This window comes from Myotis nattereri (assembly GCF_964212035.1).
Source record: "Myotis nattereri genome assembly, chromosome: 9".
Classification (NCBI taxonomy): domain Eukaryota; kingdom Metazoa; phylum Chordata; class Mammalia; order Chiroptera; family Vespertilionidae; genus Myotis; species Myotis nattereri.
In genome coordinates this window covers 20,189,654-20,207,509 of record NC_138084.1, presented here as the reverse complement: position 1 = coordinate 20,207,509, position 17,856 = coordinate 20,189,654, and the positions used below count along the sequence as shown (strand labels likewise).

The 17,856-nt window shown below is 41.9% G+C and overlaps 2 protein-coding genes across 2 annotated transcripts; both read right to left on the bottom strand.

Moving 5' to 3' along the window:
• Positions 1–6,482: 6,482 nt before the first annotated feature.
• Positions 6,483–7,427, bottom strand: LOC308524228 (olfactory receptor 4D6; the record flags this gene model as incomplete). The annotated part of the gene is made up of 1 exon (XM_081098446.1): positions 6,483–7,427. The coding sequence occupies one exon, from the start codon at positions 7,425–7,427 to the stop codon at positions 6,483–6,485; it is 945 nt and encodes a 314-aa protein (XP_080954572.1).
• Positions 7,428–16,605: 9,178 nt separating this feature from the next.
• On the bottom strand, positions 16,606–17,568 carry LOC308525388 (olfactory receptor 5A1; the record flags this gene model as incomplete). The annotated part of the gene is made up of 1 exon (XM_081100227.1): positions 16,606–17,568. One exon carries the CDS (start codon positions 17,566–17,568, stop codon positions 16,606–16,608), a length of 963 nt encoding a protein of 320 aa, XP_080956353.1.
• Between the last annotated feature and the right edge of the window lie 288 nt (positions 17,569–17,856).

Below are 17,856 nucleotides of genomic sequence, written 5' to 3'. Positions count from 1 at the left end.
ATCTAATTAAAAAATATATTTGCATTCATTTCAGAGAGCAAGGGAGAGGGAGAGAGAGATAGAGACATCAATAATGAGAGAGAATCAGTGATTGGCTGCCTCCTACCCCCACTGGGGGATCGAGCCTGCAGCCCAGCATGGGCCCTGACAGGGAATTGAACCATGATTTCCTGGTTCATATGTTGACGCTCAACCTCTGAGCCACACTGGCCAGGCCTCCCCTTTTTCTAAATCACAAATTTAATTTTATGAACAGTTAGAAAAATTGAAAGCCATACAATGATTTTCTATTGCTTTATTCTTCCACAAGAGTACTTCTTTGCTTCTACTATTACTTCAAAGACTTTAGGTACCCAAACTTCAGCTATAGAAATAAAAGTATAACTCAGAGCTTTTCTTCTGTTCATTGTTCAAATGTATTTCTTAAAAAAGTACTTTTAAACAAAATTGAGCTGTCATTGACATACAATAGACGCAGGTATTTAAAATGCACACTTGGATAGGATTTGATATGGTTTAAGCATATAAGCACGACACCATCACTGTATTTAAGACAGTTAATATATCGACCACCCAGAAGTGTCCTTTGTAATCTGTCCCCTCGCCCCAAACCCCTTCTTCAGGAAACCACTGATCTGCTTCCTGTCACTGCCTATTAGTTTGTATTTTCTAGAATGTTCAAAAAATGGAATCCCACAATATGTAATTTCTTTTTACTTGGCTTCTTTCACACATAAAATTCAAACATGTTTTTGTGTGTATCTGTATTTCATGCCTTTATATTGTATGCTTATACCACAGTTTGCTTATTTACTTACTTGTTGATGAACATTTGGGTTTTTTTTCTTCTTTTTGGCTATTACACATAAAGCTGCTATGAATATTCATGTACAGTTCTTTGTGTGAACATGTGTTTTCATTTTTCTTGGGTAAGTGCCTAGGAGTGGAATGGCCGTCACTCTTAAAATTCAATAATAAGGTAACAAACAACACAATAAAAAAATAAGACAAATGATTTGTTCAGACACTTCAACAAGAAGATGTAGGGATAGCAAATAAGCACATGAGAGGATGTACACGATCATATATCACCAGGGACATGTAAATTAAAATCACAGTGAGACAATACTACACATCTATTAGAGTTGCTAAAATTAAAAAAAATAGATATTTCCAGAGCAAGCAAAATGTAAAGAAATTAGAACTCTGGTGAGAATGTAAAGTGGTACAACCTCTTTTGAAAACAGTTTGGCAGTTTCTTAGAATGTTAAAAGTGTATTTACCATATAATCTTGTTTTTTGAATTCCTTTTCTTCTTTTTGCGAATCCTTAAAATGGACCTTAATTTGTTTCTTTACAGTTTATCTCTCCTTTTTTATAATCAGAAACAGAAGAAAGGTAAAAGTCACTTCTTTCCCACTTTTGGGGTATGCTTTTCAACTCAAATGGAGATATTTCTTTTCATTTAGGTCACCTTCCTTTCAAATGTTCTTTCATTTGTATGCAATTTTGTCCAAAGTCTATTTACTATGGAAAACTAATACAAAACAAAAACAAAAACAAAAAACCCTCCCCAAAACAAAAAAACACTACCAAGAGGTATCAGAGCATCTCAAGCATTGCACAGTCTATTTAAACCTCAGTTGCACAGGTACTGGTTATGCAAACATGGGCAAGTTACTCCACCCTTTGGCCTGTGTCTGAGTAATATTTGGAAACAATAGCATCTTCCTCATGTGAATTTTGTGATTATTAGATGAATTGATCTATGTCAGTGGTTCTCAACCTTCCTAATGCCGCGACCCTTTAATAGAGTCCCTCATGTTGTGGTGACTCCCAACCATAAAATTATTTTTGTTGCTACTTCATAACTGTAATTTTGCTACTGTTATGAATCATATTGTAAACATCTGATATGCAAGATGTATTTTCATTGTTACAAATTGAACATAATTAAAGCATAGTGATTAACCACAAAAACAATATGTAATTATATATGTGTTTTCCGATGGTCTTAGGCGACCCCTGTGAAAGGGTTCGTCGACCCCCAAGGGGTCGCGACCCACAGATTGAGAACCGCTGATCTATGTGTCATCAGTACTTAGAGCATTACCTAATCCACAATAAGTGTGATTCTACCTGTATTACCTTAAAGAAAGGACTCTCACAGACACACAGATTCTTTAACTATACTGACAGCCTTTTAGCCAAGGTGTATATTTCCCAGAATATGTATTCTAAAACAACTTCAGCAGAACATTCTGTATTGAGGAAAACACGAGGTATTTTTCCTTAGGTGGCAGTAAAGAGGGGCCCAGCGGGTGGTGACAGTGAGTGATAGTAAGGGGAGTGCTTGCATGGTTTGGCTTCTTATGCCACATCATTGCAGACCAGAGAAATCGGGGCATGGTCTCTACAATGAGCGCCATTTGGGCTCAAGTCCTGGTTTTGTCACTGTGATTTGGATGAATGAGAGACTCATTGAGTCTTCACTTCTTCATCTATGAAGTGAAGGTGTGAGGATTAGGTGAAATAACACATGCAAAGTCTCAGCATACAGGGCTGGTGATCTGTTCTGATTAGTACTATGTTGAGTGACCTTTAACACTGGAGACTCATCAGTAAATGGAGTGTGTTGAACTAAATGGTAACTGAGTGGTTGATCCCGACTAGTTCTAAGAGAGAGGAAATGATCACCAGAAAACGCCAACTCAGTATTGTAACTAGAGAGATGGAGGAGGTTTCAAACTAGTTATGTTGCTGTTAATCCTCATATGAGGATTTTTTTCCATTGATTTTTACAGAGAGTGGAAAGCAGGGGGAGAGATAGAGAGAAGGAGAAACATCAATGTGAGAGAGATACATCAATTGGTTGCCTCCCACACATGCCCCTACCAGGGCCACCCCAACCAGGGCCACCCCAACCAGGGCCACCCCAAACAGGGCAGGGGAATGTACCTGCAACCAAGTACATTCCCTGGACTGGAATTGAACCGGGACCCTTTAGTCCTTGGGGCAAAGCTCTATCCACTGAGCCAAACCAGTCAGGGGCCAAACTAGTTATGAAAGCCTCTTATGGGGACCCCATGTAAATAACAGACTGTGGTTTACACAGAAGGGTAGAAGGTACCTCAGACCCCAAGTCAGACCTCCTTGTCAGAAAGAAATAGATCCCAAGTTCACAACCTGCCTTTGGTAATTCAGATGATATCCACCAGCTTCTGTGCCATCTTTCTGCTATTTTCAATCCATCTAATTATTTAGTAAATATTGATGGAGAATTGGCAGAGTTCTAGGATATTTGAGAAAAGGGACTTTAATCTAAAATCAGTGGGAAAAGAATTGAAATCTAATGGTAGTATGGAACTGGTGAGGACCACCTAATGACAGATGAGCTGTGTGAGAGAGGGATGATTTCTCCCTAAGAGGCTCAGAAACCTGCATGGAGAAGGTGACCTTTATGTTTGGGGCACACGGGAATGGGAAGGACGGGAGCTCTAGCTTTAGGGGCCACTTGAATATGTAAAAGTTGCTTATAGGAAAAAACTAAGATGGCGGCATAGATAAACACCGGGAAATAGTCGCCTCCCACAACAATTGAAAAATACCGCAAAGGACGAAGCAAACATCGTCCAGAACAACAGGAAGGCTGGCTGAGTGTAATTTCTACAACTAGAAGAAAAGAAAAGCACGCTGAGAGCCAGAGGAGCTGCGGAGGCTGAGTGCAGAGGTACGGCGGTGGCTCGCGCGCGCGGAAAGGGGGTGGCACCTGAGGACGCAGCTGTCTTTTTGAATCACAAGCTGCCGACTGCTCTGAACTCCGGTTCTGGGAAGTCTCTGGGGACCCAGGACTCATACGGGGAGAGGCTGCTCTCTCAGGCGGCAGCGGGCGAACTTGAGGGCGGATTTCCCTCAGAGGTGCTTGCAGCCGTTACCGGGACACTGAGACACGCGACTCCGGGCGCGGAGAATCAGCCATAGCTGCTTTCTCCGCCCTTTGACTCCCTGAGACCCCGCCCCACCCAGGCTGCAGCAGAGGCTTTTGCATGTGAATGTACCTAACTAAAGCCCAGCCAGGCAGACCCGGAACTTCCAAGAGAAGGCCCAAGGCCCCGCAGCAGCTTGCATTGCTTCACAGCTGAGCCTCTTCGTGGTTCCTGCTCTGTGGCCTCAGGCAGGGGCTGAATTAGCACCTCCTTAGATCCAGGAGCCACTGTACCCAGTGGTCAGAGGGGGACCATTCTCCCACTTCAGACACAGCTGCTTCCCACAGCCAATTGGCCTGGAGGTCAATTCCTCCCAGTGATCCTACAACAACCAAGGCACCAAGAGTGCACCAAGAGTGTCCACCCCAGGTAACTGGGGAGGCTGAGCCACTGGGCCCTACAGGACACCTGGCGCGCAGTGCCACTCTATCAACACAGGGAAGCAGCCAAAATGCGGAGACAAAGAAACAGGTCACAATTGGCAGAAACGGAGGAGGGCAGACGACTGGATATAGAGTTCAAGGCCACGTTTATAAGGTTTGTCAAGAATTTTATGGAAACCGCCGATAAATTTAATGAATCCCTCAAGGAGTATAGTGAGACCATGGAGGACATGAAAAAGGACCAACTAGAAATTAAGCATACACTGACTGAAATAAAGAATAATTTACAGAGATCCAACAGCAGACAAGAGGATCCCAAGAATCAAGTCAAAGATTTGAAATACAAAGAAACAAAAAATACCCAACCGAAAAAGAAAAAAGAAAAGAGATTCAAAAAATATGAAGATAGTGTAAGGAACCTCTGGGACAACTTCAAGCGTACCAACATCAGAATTATAGGGGTACCAGAAGGAGAGAGAGGGCAAGATATTGAAAACCTTTTTGAAGAAATAATGACAGAAAACTTCCCCCACCTGGTGAAAGAAATAGACTTACAAGTCCAGGAAGCACAGAGAACCCCAAACAAAAGGAATCCAAAGAGGACCACACCAAGACACATCATAATTAAAATGCCAAGAGCAAAAGATAAAGAGAGAATCTTAAAAGCAGCAAGAGAAAGACAGTCAGTTACCTACAAGGGAGTACCCATCCGACTGTCAGCTGATTTCTCAACAGAAACCATGCAGGCCAGAAGGGAGTGGCAAGAAATATTCAAAGAGATGAATAGCAAGAACCTGCAACCAAGATTACTTTATCCAGCAAAGCTGTCATTCAGAATGGAAGGTCAGATAAAGAGCTTCACGGATAAGAAAAAGCTAAAGGAGTTCATCACCACCAAACCAGCATTATATGAAATGCTGAAAGGTATTCTTTAAGAAGAGGAAGAAGAAAAAGGAACTCTTACCATTTGCCACAGCATGGATGGAACTGGAGAGCGGATAAATACCACAAGATCTCACTTATTTGTGGAATATAATGAACAACATAAACTGATGAACAAGGACTGATCCAGAGATGGAGAGGCTTTGATTGGACTGTCGGGCCTTGGGGGGAAGGTAGGGGAGGGTGGGAGCAAGGGGGAAGGATCAACCAAAGGACTTATATGCAAGCATATAGGCCTAACCAATGGACACGGACAACGGGGGGGTGAGGGGATCAGCGGGGGGGGGGGTGTAGAGGGTACACATATGTAATATCTTAATCAATAAAAAAAAAAGTTGTTTAATTTTTACTATCACTAATTGGTGAAATATATTGAAAATTCTGTACTCAAAGTATAAAATAAAGAAGTTATTTTAATAGTCAACTGGAAATAACTTTCACCAGAAAAAGTATGTGTGAAATAAGTACCTCCATATTCTGTCCATGTGCTATTTAGGGATAGCAAGATAGATAATAGGTAATATTGATTGTATGCCTGATTAATGCCAGAAGTGGTGCTCACCATCACAACTATCATCCACTCAACATTTATCATGTTTTATTTTCATGACAACCTTGTTAGTAGACATAGTATTTCTATATTACAAGTGTTGAAAGTGAGGTAAAATATGTTGGCTTAAGAGTCACAGACTAGCCCTAGCTGGTTTGGCTTAGTGGATAGAGTGTTGGCCTGTTGACTGAAGGGTCCTGGGTTTGATTCTGGTTAAGGGCACATTCCTGGGTTTCAGACTCAACTCCCAGTAGGGGCCTTGCAGGAGGCAGCCGATTAATGATTTTCACTCATCAGTGATGTTTCTTTCTCTTTCTCTCCCTTCCTTTCTGAAATCAATAAAAATATATTTTTTTTAAAAAAGAGTCACAGATTACACAAAAAATAGCATTTAGTTTGTTGATTTTAATCTTATACCCCATACTTTTCCCAGTCCACAAGTCTATAGTTATGTTATTCAATCTCATCTCTTCCTTTTGTTCTTATATTCCTTCTAATAGAATTGAAGGGCTATGAGAATGTTTAGAAATGACTGGAGAAAGAGCTAGTTGTCTCTCTTACCCTAAGGCTAGCAGCTTGAGAAAACCAAATCAGTTAGATTTCCAGTCTCAGTCTGACTGCTCACCCCAGTTTACTGCTCTCAGAAGGTCCAAGGCTCCTCTTCAGTCTCCTCATGGCTGCCTTCATCTCCTGGTTTCTCAGGGTGTAGATCATGGGGTTCAGCATGGGAGTGATGACCGTGTTATTGATGGACACGGCTGTGTCCATGGGCAGCGTAGTGAAGGGCCGGCAGTAGATGTAAACACAAGGCACAAAGTGAAGAGTCACCACCAGGATGTGGGAGGTGCAGGTGGAAAGGGCCTTTTTCCGGCCCTCCCCAGAGTGAGATCGGAGCATCACCAGAATGACAGTATAGGACCCCAGGAGCAGGAGGAACCACAACAGCGTCACCAGCCCATTGTTAGAGATCATGAGAAGCTCCAGAGCAAAGGTGTCAGTGCAGGCCAGTTTAACCACCTGGGGCACATCACAGTAGAAGGCATCCAGGGTGTTGGGGCCACAGAAGGGGAGTGGAAGCATCAGAATTATCTGGACAATTGAGTGCAAACCACCACCCACCCAGGAAGCCACCACTAAGGCCACCCACACCTCTCTCCTCATAATGGTCACATAATGCAAGGGTTTGGCGATTGCAAGGTACCTGTCATAGGCCATCACAGAGAGGAAAAAAATATCTGCCCCACCAGTGAAGTGGAAGAAAAAGATCTGTGCCATGCAGCCATTGTAAGAGATGGTTTTCCTCTCTGACAAAAGGTCTACCAGCAACTTGGGAACGGTGACTGATGAAAACAGAATGTCTAGGACTGATTTGTTCCTTAGGAGAAGGTACATGGGAGTGTGCAGGTGGGAGTCACAGGTGATGGTCACCACAATGAGGGCATTGCCCAGCACAGTTGTCACATACACAGCAAGGAAGAACACAAACAAGAAAAACTCCAGTTCCCGAAAGCGAGTGAATTCTAGGAAGACAAATTCCCTCACAGTGGTGTGGTTACTCTGGCCCATGATGGGGATCACCTTCTTCCAGGTCTACATTGGGAGAAGACATGTTAGGATTAGGACTATGGTATCATGAGGCGGCAACATCACTTATCATATATTGTTATAAGGCTCTTTTAAGCATCCAAATAATCATGACTACTCAGAAAATGGTCTGGAAAGTCTTTATCCTGTTGGTTCTTCTTTCCTACTGTAAGTACCCTGTGTTTATAGGAAGAACCATCACACTTCTATGTCCTTACTCTAACCAGAGGGAGATGAGAGGACAGTGATCACTTGACTCTGGCTTATCTTATGCCCTGCAAGAGTAACTTCCTCACATGTATGCAAAGCTTTCTATTTTACTGCAACATTTCATCTTTATTTTGATTCTTATAATGACTGTGGCATCTATAAAGTGATTATGGGGAAATGGAGCTTCATCCTAATATTTTACATGAGAGGCTGGAGATTTTAATCAGCCAAAGCCTTTTAGTTCTGATTGACATACATATCAATAATCGCACATGGATATTTTACCTTTCAGAGGTTGAAGACTGAACACTATAGATCAGTGATGGCGAACCTATGACACGCAAACTCATTTTTTTGGTTGATTTTTCTTTGTTAAATGGCATTTAAATATATACAATAAATATCAAAAATATAAGTCTTTGTTTTACTATGGTTGCAAATATAAAAAAATTTCTATATGTGACACGGCACCAGAGTTAAGTTAGGGTTTTTCTTTTTTTTTTTCTTTTTTTTTTTTATTGTTTAAAGTATTACAAAGGGTATTACATATGTGTCCATTTAAGTTAGGGTTTTTCAAAATGCTGACACGCCGAGCTCAAAAGGCTCGCCATCACTGCTATAGATATTAGAAAATTATATGTGTGCTAAGCTAAAGTTGCCTGCAATTGTGTTTTCAGGATGCCTTCACTTACCTTTAGGTTAGAAAAGTGAGCCTGCAGCGTTTCCCCATCTTCATGGCTCTGTTCATCTTCACCCAAACATGTGCACTGTCCGCTGCTCACTTAGACACTGAACTGGAAGTCTAATTATATAATAAGCAGCATGGGGAATAGTGTCAGATATTTGTAGGAAAAATAATTTTGAAAGAGGAATAATGCAGTTGCCGATGCCATGGGAGTTATTAAAAGTTGCTAAGCAACATGTGTAAATATTGGGATTTCCCCATCTATCATTCTGCTATTGCTTTCTATTCCACTGTGGTCTGAGAGCATACTTTGTGTAATTTGTGAAAGTGTATGTTTTGGCCCAGAATGTGGTCCATCTTAGTGAATGTTCCATGTGAGCTTGAGAAGAATGTGTATTTTGCTGTTTTTGGAGAAAAGTAATTTATAAATATCAATTAGGTCCAGTTGATCATTGCTGCTGTTCAACGCAATGCATCCTTCCTGATTTTCTGCCTATTGAATCTACCGATTACTGATTGAGGGGATCAAAGTCTCCAACTATAATAGTGATTTGTCTATTTCTCCTTGTATTTCTATCAGTTTCTGCCTTGCTTATTTTGACACTGTTCTTAAGTGCACACATATTAAGGATTATTATGTAATCTCGGAGAATTGACCCTTTTATTATTATAATTACAAAGACCCTCTGTTTATCTCTGATCATTTTCTATGTCTGCTTTATCTCAAATTAACATATCTACTCCAGCTTTCTTTTGGTTTTTCTTTCTCCATTTTGTTACTTTTAATCTCTGTGTATTTTTATATTTAGAGTGGGTTTCTTGTACTATAACGATACCCAACATATAGTTGGGTCTTTAACAAAAACCCCACTTTGTAGTCCCTGTCTTTTAATTGGTGTGTTTAGATTATTTGCATCATCAGGAGGCTTGAAAAGTCAACCAAGGGGCTCTATTTCATCATTCTTTTACTTTGTCCTTAAGAATTCAGTTTAGAGAATAACCTTGAGAAGAACATTCAGAATTTAAGGGTAAGCTTTCTTAGCACCATAAATTCAATTTTCTACTAGATAAGTTGACACCAGAAGAAAAGGAACAGGGATTTGCTATCCTTAATGTTACTTTAGAAACATATCAGAATGATTTATCACCAGGGATTTTGACATAATTGAAATCCCTGAACAGTTATTGTGAAAAGTATAGAGATTTCCTGAATTTAGAAGAGGGGAGTCTCTCCTTGAGACATAAATTACAGGAATTACATATATGTATGTAATTTAATTTCTGCAGCTATTTTGCAAAATAAATATGAAAATTAAATGTCAATCAATTTTAAATGACTAGTATCCCTTTGGTAGATTTGGAGAACGAGGATGGGAGAGCATAAGTGACATCCATAAATTGTCAGAATCAGCAACTTCTGGATCTGGGAGTAGAACCTTGATCATCTGAATGGCATCAAATAGCAACTGTAAATTATCTGGCACAATACTTCATGAACTGCAGGCACTCGGTCAATGTGACTTTCTCTGTAAATGCATAAATGTGTATCAGTGTTAGCAGCCAGACTGTGAGGGTCCTGAAGTTTTCTGTGAGGGCGCCTTCTTCTGCTCAGGAACTTGTACTCAATGTTCCCTTCTCCCTTAAGCTTCTGGCTTTTTTTCTAGATCCATACTGTTCAAATGACTATGAAACTTAAAAAATAACCTCTTTTAAAAGGGAACGTTTAGTATTTTAAAAGGGGACCAGCCTTAAACTAATAGATGAGTGTCAGATGGTAGAATCCCAGGCAGCAGCATAAAAATAAGGGAAAATTTGAAGGTTATGGACCTCCCTTGTGCCTAGAATATATGGCACTTCCTGTTTCTTTGGATAGGAGTTAAGAGCAAGCAACCTCCTCAGGAACTTGTTGTTGTTGTTCTAATTTCTCTTCCTGGGAGCAACATTTCTAAGATTGGTTAGGATGTCCATCAGAGGAGCAGAAGAGAAAGGGAAGAATTTGGGTTAAGTTTATAGAAAGGCAGAAAAACTAGAGTAATGCATGGAGAAGAAACGCTATAAAAAAGTTCCTGTCACCTGGTTGAGTCTGATTTCCTAAGGCTCCTAAGGAAGACTGGACGATACAAACATAGAGAAAATGCCGGCCGACTGTCTTCTCTCTCTCTTTCTCTATCTCTGCAGTTTGTTCTCGACTGTATTTTTTAAGTTATTCTGCTTTGGATACAGTCTAATCAGGCACATGGAGCCCCTTTCAGTCTTCAAGTTGCTGTCTAATGAGACGGAGAGAATAAACTGCAAGTGCGTGTTTGTGAGTAGAAGACACTTGAAATGAGGAGATAAGGAGATTGGAGACAGTGTAACCTCTAAGAATCTCATTTCTAGCGCCTGTTGGAATCTGTTGCTTTGGACAGTAGAGAAGGTATTTTTTTTTTTTAAGTTGGGTTGGTTTTTTTTTGTTTTTAAATTTTGTTTTATTGCTTAAAGTATTACAAAGAGTATTTCATATGTCTCCTTTTGAGAAGGCACTTTCAAAGTCCATGGTTAGTAGTGCATTTGTAGAGTTGGTTCTCTATAGCCCTGTTGTTGAGGAATTACTTCCTCAAGTGTTTGTGAAGTAAGGATTTAAAAAATCCAAAATCGGAAAAACCAAGATGGCGGCATAGGTTAACGCCGGAGTTTGCTGCCTCGAACAACCACTTCAAAAATACAACTGAAAGACGGAACAGACATCATCCAGAACCACAGGAAGGCTGGCTGAGTGGAAGTTCTACAACTAGGAGGAAAGAGAATAGCATACCGAGACTCAGAGGAGGCTCAGTGCTGAAGTAAAATACTAAGGTGCAGAGTGCATCCGGAGAGGGCTGGTGGCTGAGGACACGGTTGTCTGTTTCAATCGGGAGGGAGTCTCAGACTCTGAGCTCCAGATCCGGGCGAGTCTCTAGGGACCCAGACTCAAACGGGAGAAGCGGGACTATCTGGCTTCGGTCAGAATTCGGAGGCAGCTTTCTCTCTGAGGTTTGCAGCGGTTGCTGGGACTCTGAGAGGCAGAGCCCCCGGGGACGGGACTGAGAGCAGACATAACTGCTCGCTCCACCCACCCTGTTGATCCCCTGGGACACGCCCCGCCCAAGCCCTGCACCGAGCCATTTGCTGGATAGCCTCAGGCAAAGGCTAGATTAGCACCTCCCTAGAGGACAGAAGTTCTCCCACTGAAGACACAGCTGATTCTCACAGCCACTTGGCCTGGAGGCAAATCCCCTCTAGTATTACCTACAACAATCAAGGCTTAACTACAACAAGACTGCACACAAAGACCACTAAGGGGTGCACCAAGAAAGCATAAAAAAATGCGGAGACAAAGAAACAGGACGCAAATGTCAGAAATGGAAGATATAGAGCTCAAAACCACACTTTTAAGGTCTTTCAATAATTTTCTAAAAACTGCCGATAAATGTAGTGAGATCCTCAAGAAATCTAATGAGACCCTCGATGTTGTGATAAAGAACCAACTAGAAATTAAGCATACACGACTGAAATAAAGAATATTATACAGACTCCCAACAGCAGACCAGAGGAGCGCAAGAATCAAGGCAAAGATTTGAAATGCGAAGAAGCAAAAAACACCCAACCGGAAAAGCAAAATGAAAAAAGAATCCAAAAATACGAAGATAGTGTAAGGAGCCTCTGGGACAGCTTCAAGCGTACCAACATCAGAATTATAGGGGTGCCAGAAGATGAGAGAGAGCAAGACATTGAAAACCTATTTGAAGAAATAATGACAGAAAACTTCCCCTACCTGGTGAAAGAAATAGACTTACAGGTCCAAGAAGCGCAGAGAACCCCAAACAAAAGGAATCCAAAGAGGACCACACCAAGACACATCATAATTAAAATGCCAAGAGCAAAAGACAAAGAGAGAATCTTAAAAGCAGCAAGAGAAAGAAACTCGGTTACCTACAAGGGAATACCCATACGACTGTCAGCTGATTTCTCAACAGAAACTTTGCAGGCCAGAAGGGAGTAGCAAGAAATATTCAAAGTGATGAATACCAAGAACCTACAACCAAGATTACTTTATCCAGCAAAGCTATCATTCAGAATTGAAGGTCATATAAAGAGCTTCACAGATAAGGAAAAGCTAAAGGAGTTCATCACCGCCAAACCAGTATCATATGAAATGCTGAAAGGTATCCTTTAAGAAGAGGAAGAAGAAGAGAAATGTAAAGATACAAATTATGAACAACAAATATGCATCTACCAACAAGTGAATCTAAGAATCAAGTGAATAAATAATCTGATGAACAGAATGAACTGGTGATTATAATAGAATCAGGGACATAGATAGGGAATGGACTGACTATTCTTGGGGGGGAAAGGGGTGTGGGAGATGTGGGAAGAGACTGGACAAAACTTGTGCACTATGGATGAGGACAGTGGGTGAGGGTGGAGGGTGGGGCGGGAACTGGGAGGAGGGGAGTTATGGGGGGAAAAAAGAGGAACAAATGTAATAATCTGAACAATAAAGATTTAATAAAAAAAAAAAAATCCAAAATCCCCAACTTTACAAGCTAATCACTCTATGGCAGCGGTTCTCAACCTGTGGGTCGCGACCCCTTTGGGGGTCGAACAACCCTTTTATAGGGGTCACCTAAGACCATCGGAAAACACATATATAATTACATATTGTTTTTGTGCTTAATAACTATGCTTTAATTATGTTCAATTTGTAACAATGAAATTGGGGGTCACCACAACATGAGGAACTGTATTAAAGGGTTGTGGCATTAGGAAGGTTGAGAACCACTGCTCTATGGGCTGTAAAGGACACACCCTCCTCATTTAAATTTTCCAGAGGCAGATAATCCACAGTGGTCAGACCCTGAGATTCCCCAGGGCTGATTCAGTTCAGCATTTTCCTTTGTGGTCCGTGAGGGTCTGTAATACACAGCACAGGATAAACACTCGATCATCTTAAATTCTGCCCTCTTCACCTCCAAATAACCCATCCAAAGAGAGAGACTCATAATTATTGAGTTTCTATTGTCAGTCGAGTGTATACTGGGCATTTTGCATAGATTAACATATTAAATCCTCCAAATGACCCATTTACAGAGGATTTGTGAGTCACTAACATGCATAACTCAGAGGGACACTTTGTACCACAGTCCTCACCTCAGGAGCCCACACCCTCTTCACACCACACCTTGCAACTTTTTTCTCAGGGGAAGGAGCACAAAGTATACAGCTTTTCCTAGAATATTTTGGTTTTGTTTTTTTAAAAACTTGAGGCCTGTTGCATGAAGAGATTCGTGCAATAGGCCTTTCTTTACCCTGGCTGCTGGCACCGGTTTGCCTCCAGCACCCGGGGCCCAGGCCTTCGCTCTGGCCGAATTCTGGCTGGAGCCGGCCCCGGAAATGTCAGGCTTTGCTGCTCCGCTGCCCCCGGAAACGTCAGGCCTCTCTGCTCCACCGGCCCCAGGCCATCAGGCTTCACTCCACTGCTTGGAGCCTACGTATGCAAATTAACATCCATCTTTGTTGGTGGTTAATTTGCATATCATGCTGATTAGCCCATGGGAGGCGTAGCAAAGGTATGGTCAATTACCATGTTTGTCTATTATTAGATAGGATAGGACTAGAGGCCAGGTGCATGAAATTCATGCACTGGGTGGGGAGCCCTCAGCCCAGCCTGTGCCCTCTTGCAGTCTGGGATGCTGCACTCCTTACCACCCACCTGCCATGGAGGCGGGAGAGGCTCCTACCACTGCTGCTGTACTCACCAGCCAGCTGTGAGCCTGGCTTCTGGCTGAGCAGTGCTTCCCTGTGGGAGTGCACTGACCAACCGGGGGGTGGGGGGTGGGGGGGTGGGGGGGGCAGCTCCTGCATTGAGCATCTGACCCCTGGTGGTCAGTGCACATCATAGCTACCAGTCATTCTGCCAGTTGTTCTGTTGTTCAGTCGATTTGCATATTAGGGTTTTATTATATAGGATGTGCAAGTATGTAGCACTATTTAGTACAGGAGTGGACAATATGTTTTCTATGGAGGAACCATATGTGTATAAAAATCAAGAGAGGATGATAGACTTATAAAACATACCATTAATATTTTATATATAAATAGTAAATGAATCTAAATGAAAATAAAATTAATTTAGTATAATTTTTTTTTTAAAGATTTTTTTTTCTTAAATATATTTTATTGATTTTTCACAGAGAGGAAGGGAGAGAGACAGAGAGCCAGAAACATCGATGAGAGAGAAACATCGACCAGCTGCCTCCTGCACATCCCCCACTGGGGATATGCCCGCAACCCAGGTACATGCCCCTGACCGGAATCGAACCCGGGACCCTTTAGTCCGCAGGCCGACGCTCTATCCACTGAGCCAAAGCGGTTTCGGCTAATTTAGTATAATTTTTAATTTAACATAAATATAAACATTTTAATTCATTTCATTAACATAGTCTAACACATGTCACATGCATATTTTCCCTGATTAAACATCTGTCCTTTAATTTTTTTAATGTTTTGTTTGCCATAGAGAATTTAACACTATTATAGTCAGACCTGTTCTTTTCTTTAAAGTTTTGTTTTTAGCATTAGTTTAGAAAGATCTTTTCTATTCCAAGGATTCGTATATATCTGCCTATATTTTTCTAATGATCATGTAAAGAACATACAACTCTTCACTTATTTGCAGCTCGCTTTGTTTTGTGCAGTGTATGTATATTTGGAAGTCATCCTAAAATAGTTTGAAACTAGAGAGAGTAAATATAAATAAGTGGAAAACTTTTTATCTCTGCTCAAAAACTTTATTTAAATATGTTCTAGAAAGAGTCTCTGGTAAAGTTGAGTTTGTAAATATTTTATAAGATCACTTTATACTTTAACCAGATTAAGTTGGCTTCTAACTTCTAGGGGAGAGAGCTAAATTTCAGAGGTGGAAGATTTTGTGATGAGATTGGTTTTTTTTGTGTGTGTGTGAAAACAATGGACTCGTGTTGTGAAACAGAGGACTCTTTATCCTTTTATTTATGGTTGTAAAGGAGGTGGAAGAAGCCTCAGGGGAGGCTCACTCCTGCATATCCAGAAGACCTATACTAATGGGAAAGTGAATGTGTTGGGCAAAGGACAGAGCCCCGAAGAAATGAAAGAATGAATTCACTAGCTTCAATGTGCTGGACAACTCCACTGCAAGTGCCCGCCGTGGAGGAGTAGAGGCTTGGAGGTGACAGGCTGGGAATGATGCCCTTGAGATGATGACAAATAACAGTGAATGTGGGGCTGCAGGGGCCAATCCATTCAGGTAAAGAAACAAAGACATTATAGGAGCAGAGAGTTCAGGTGGAAGAGAGCAAGAGGAAGTTGCTCAGAGTGTGCTGATCAAAGCAGAGACCAAGCTGTGAAATGGTTTCAGGTGCTGAACTGGTAAAGGAATGCCGTGTTGAAATCAAGGAAATGCTGACTGAGTAGGTGGCTGTGATTGGGAAGAGAAGAGTGTTGATATGATACCATTGAACTACAATTTTCTAGGCCCCTACGTAGCTGAGCTAGAAATGGCAGCAAAGGCTAATGCCCTTCAGCATTTGCTTCGCAAATTATTGAGTAGCCCTCATGGGAGTCCAACACAGACATCTCAGAGAGAGTGTTTGGTGGAGTAGGCATATTTTTTTTAAAAAAAATTCACCTTGACTATGCATAGTGTATCTTTTTGGATTCTGCCTGATGCAAGTAATAAGAGTTCTGCACATGCACAACTTCAGAGCTGTTTGCTGATGAATGTGGAAGGCAGCATTTGGGCAGAGCAAGGGCTCTGGAAAAGAAGACCTGGGTCTGCATGGGGGTTCTGTTCCTTACTTCCTGTGTGACCCTGGTAAGTCAGTGTTCCTTGTGGGGACCTTGTTTCCTCATTTGTAACAGAGATAGTGCTATGAGCATTGTAGACTACAATGAGTATTTAATCAAACAACTTTTGTGCTTGATACATATTAAGCACCCAATAAAAGGTGGTTGTTGTAATACCAATGTGAGAATTTGCTACCCTGGAAAGATTTTTTTTTTTTGGTGAAATAATTTCTTCCCCCTTCTGACTATCCATGGTGGGGTCAGTAGACACATGACCATGAAGAATGAGTAGAGGAATCAGCAGGAAGGACATATATTTTCAAATATGCACACAACATGTCCCCCTTGCCTAAGCCAGAGGTGGAGGTAGATGCTATGGATCATTTACCTCTCCAGTAGTTTGGAGAAATATGTTTTCAATCATCATGAACAGGAAAAGACTTTCTTCTTTTCCAACATCTTCCACAAGGCATCTTTGATTTCTTTGTTCCTCAAACTGTAGATGAGAGGATTCAGCATGGGGATCACCAGCGAATAGAACACAGACACCACCTTGTCCCTGCCAAGCGAGTAGCTGGAGCTGGGTCGCAGGTACATGAAAAGGGCCGTCCCAAACATCAGAGTCACCACCATCAGGTGCGAGGCACATGTGTTGAAGGCTTTCCTTCGGCCTTCCGCTGAGCGGATCTTCAAGACAGCAGCCACTATGTAACTGTAGGACAGAAGGAGGATGAGGAATGATGTCCCCCCAGCAGTGACCACCACGAGGAAATTCACCAGTTGACTGAGGAAGGTGTCAGAGCAAGAAAGTGCCAAGACTGGTGGGAGGTCACAGAAAAAATGGTTGATGATATTGGGTCCACAGAACTGGAGGCGAAATATAGAGCTGGCCTGGATGAGGGAGCTCAGGAAGCCACCGATGTAGGCCCCAACCACCATGCGTGTACAGAGGCCCTGGGACATGATGGCAGTGTAGAGCAGGGGTCTGGAGATGGCTGCGTATCGGTCGTATGCCATAGCGGTCAGGAGGAAGCACTCAGTTAGACCCAAGCCGACGAAGAAAAAGAACTGAGCAGCACAGCCCAAGAATGATATGGTCTTCCGCTCTTGGAAAAAGCCAATGAGCATCTTGGGGGCCACCGCAGAGGAGTAGCAGATGTCAATGAAGGACAAGTTGCTGAGGAAGAAGTACATGGGTGTGTGCAGACGGATGTCACTTCTGATCAGTAGGATAAGGGCCAGGTTCCAGGCCAGGGTCACAAGATAGATGCCCAGGAAGGTGACAAAAAGGAGGGCCTGGAGCTCCGGATGGTCCGCAAATCCCAGGAGGATGAATGTGGTCACGGATGAGCTGTTCCAGGCCTCAGTTATGGACATGTTTCCCATGAATCACAAGGACAAGATGCAGACCTGGGACAATAATGATAATCCAAATTAAAGGTGATGTTAACAAGTAATTACAAAATGCATGAGCGGGAGCCAGAGTATTATAGAGAGTTACAACTTTATGCAAAATTCTCTTTCTTTCAGAGGGCAATGTAGTCATTGTTTTAACTATTTGCTTTTCCCCCCTTTTCTTGTTATTCCTTATCTGAGGTTATTTTTCCATTCGTTCTTAGAGAGAGTGGAAGCGAGGAGAGAGACAGAGAGAAACATCAATGTGAGAGAGATACA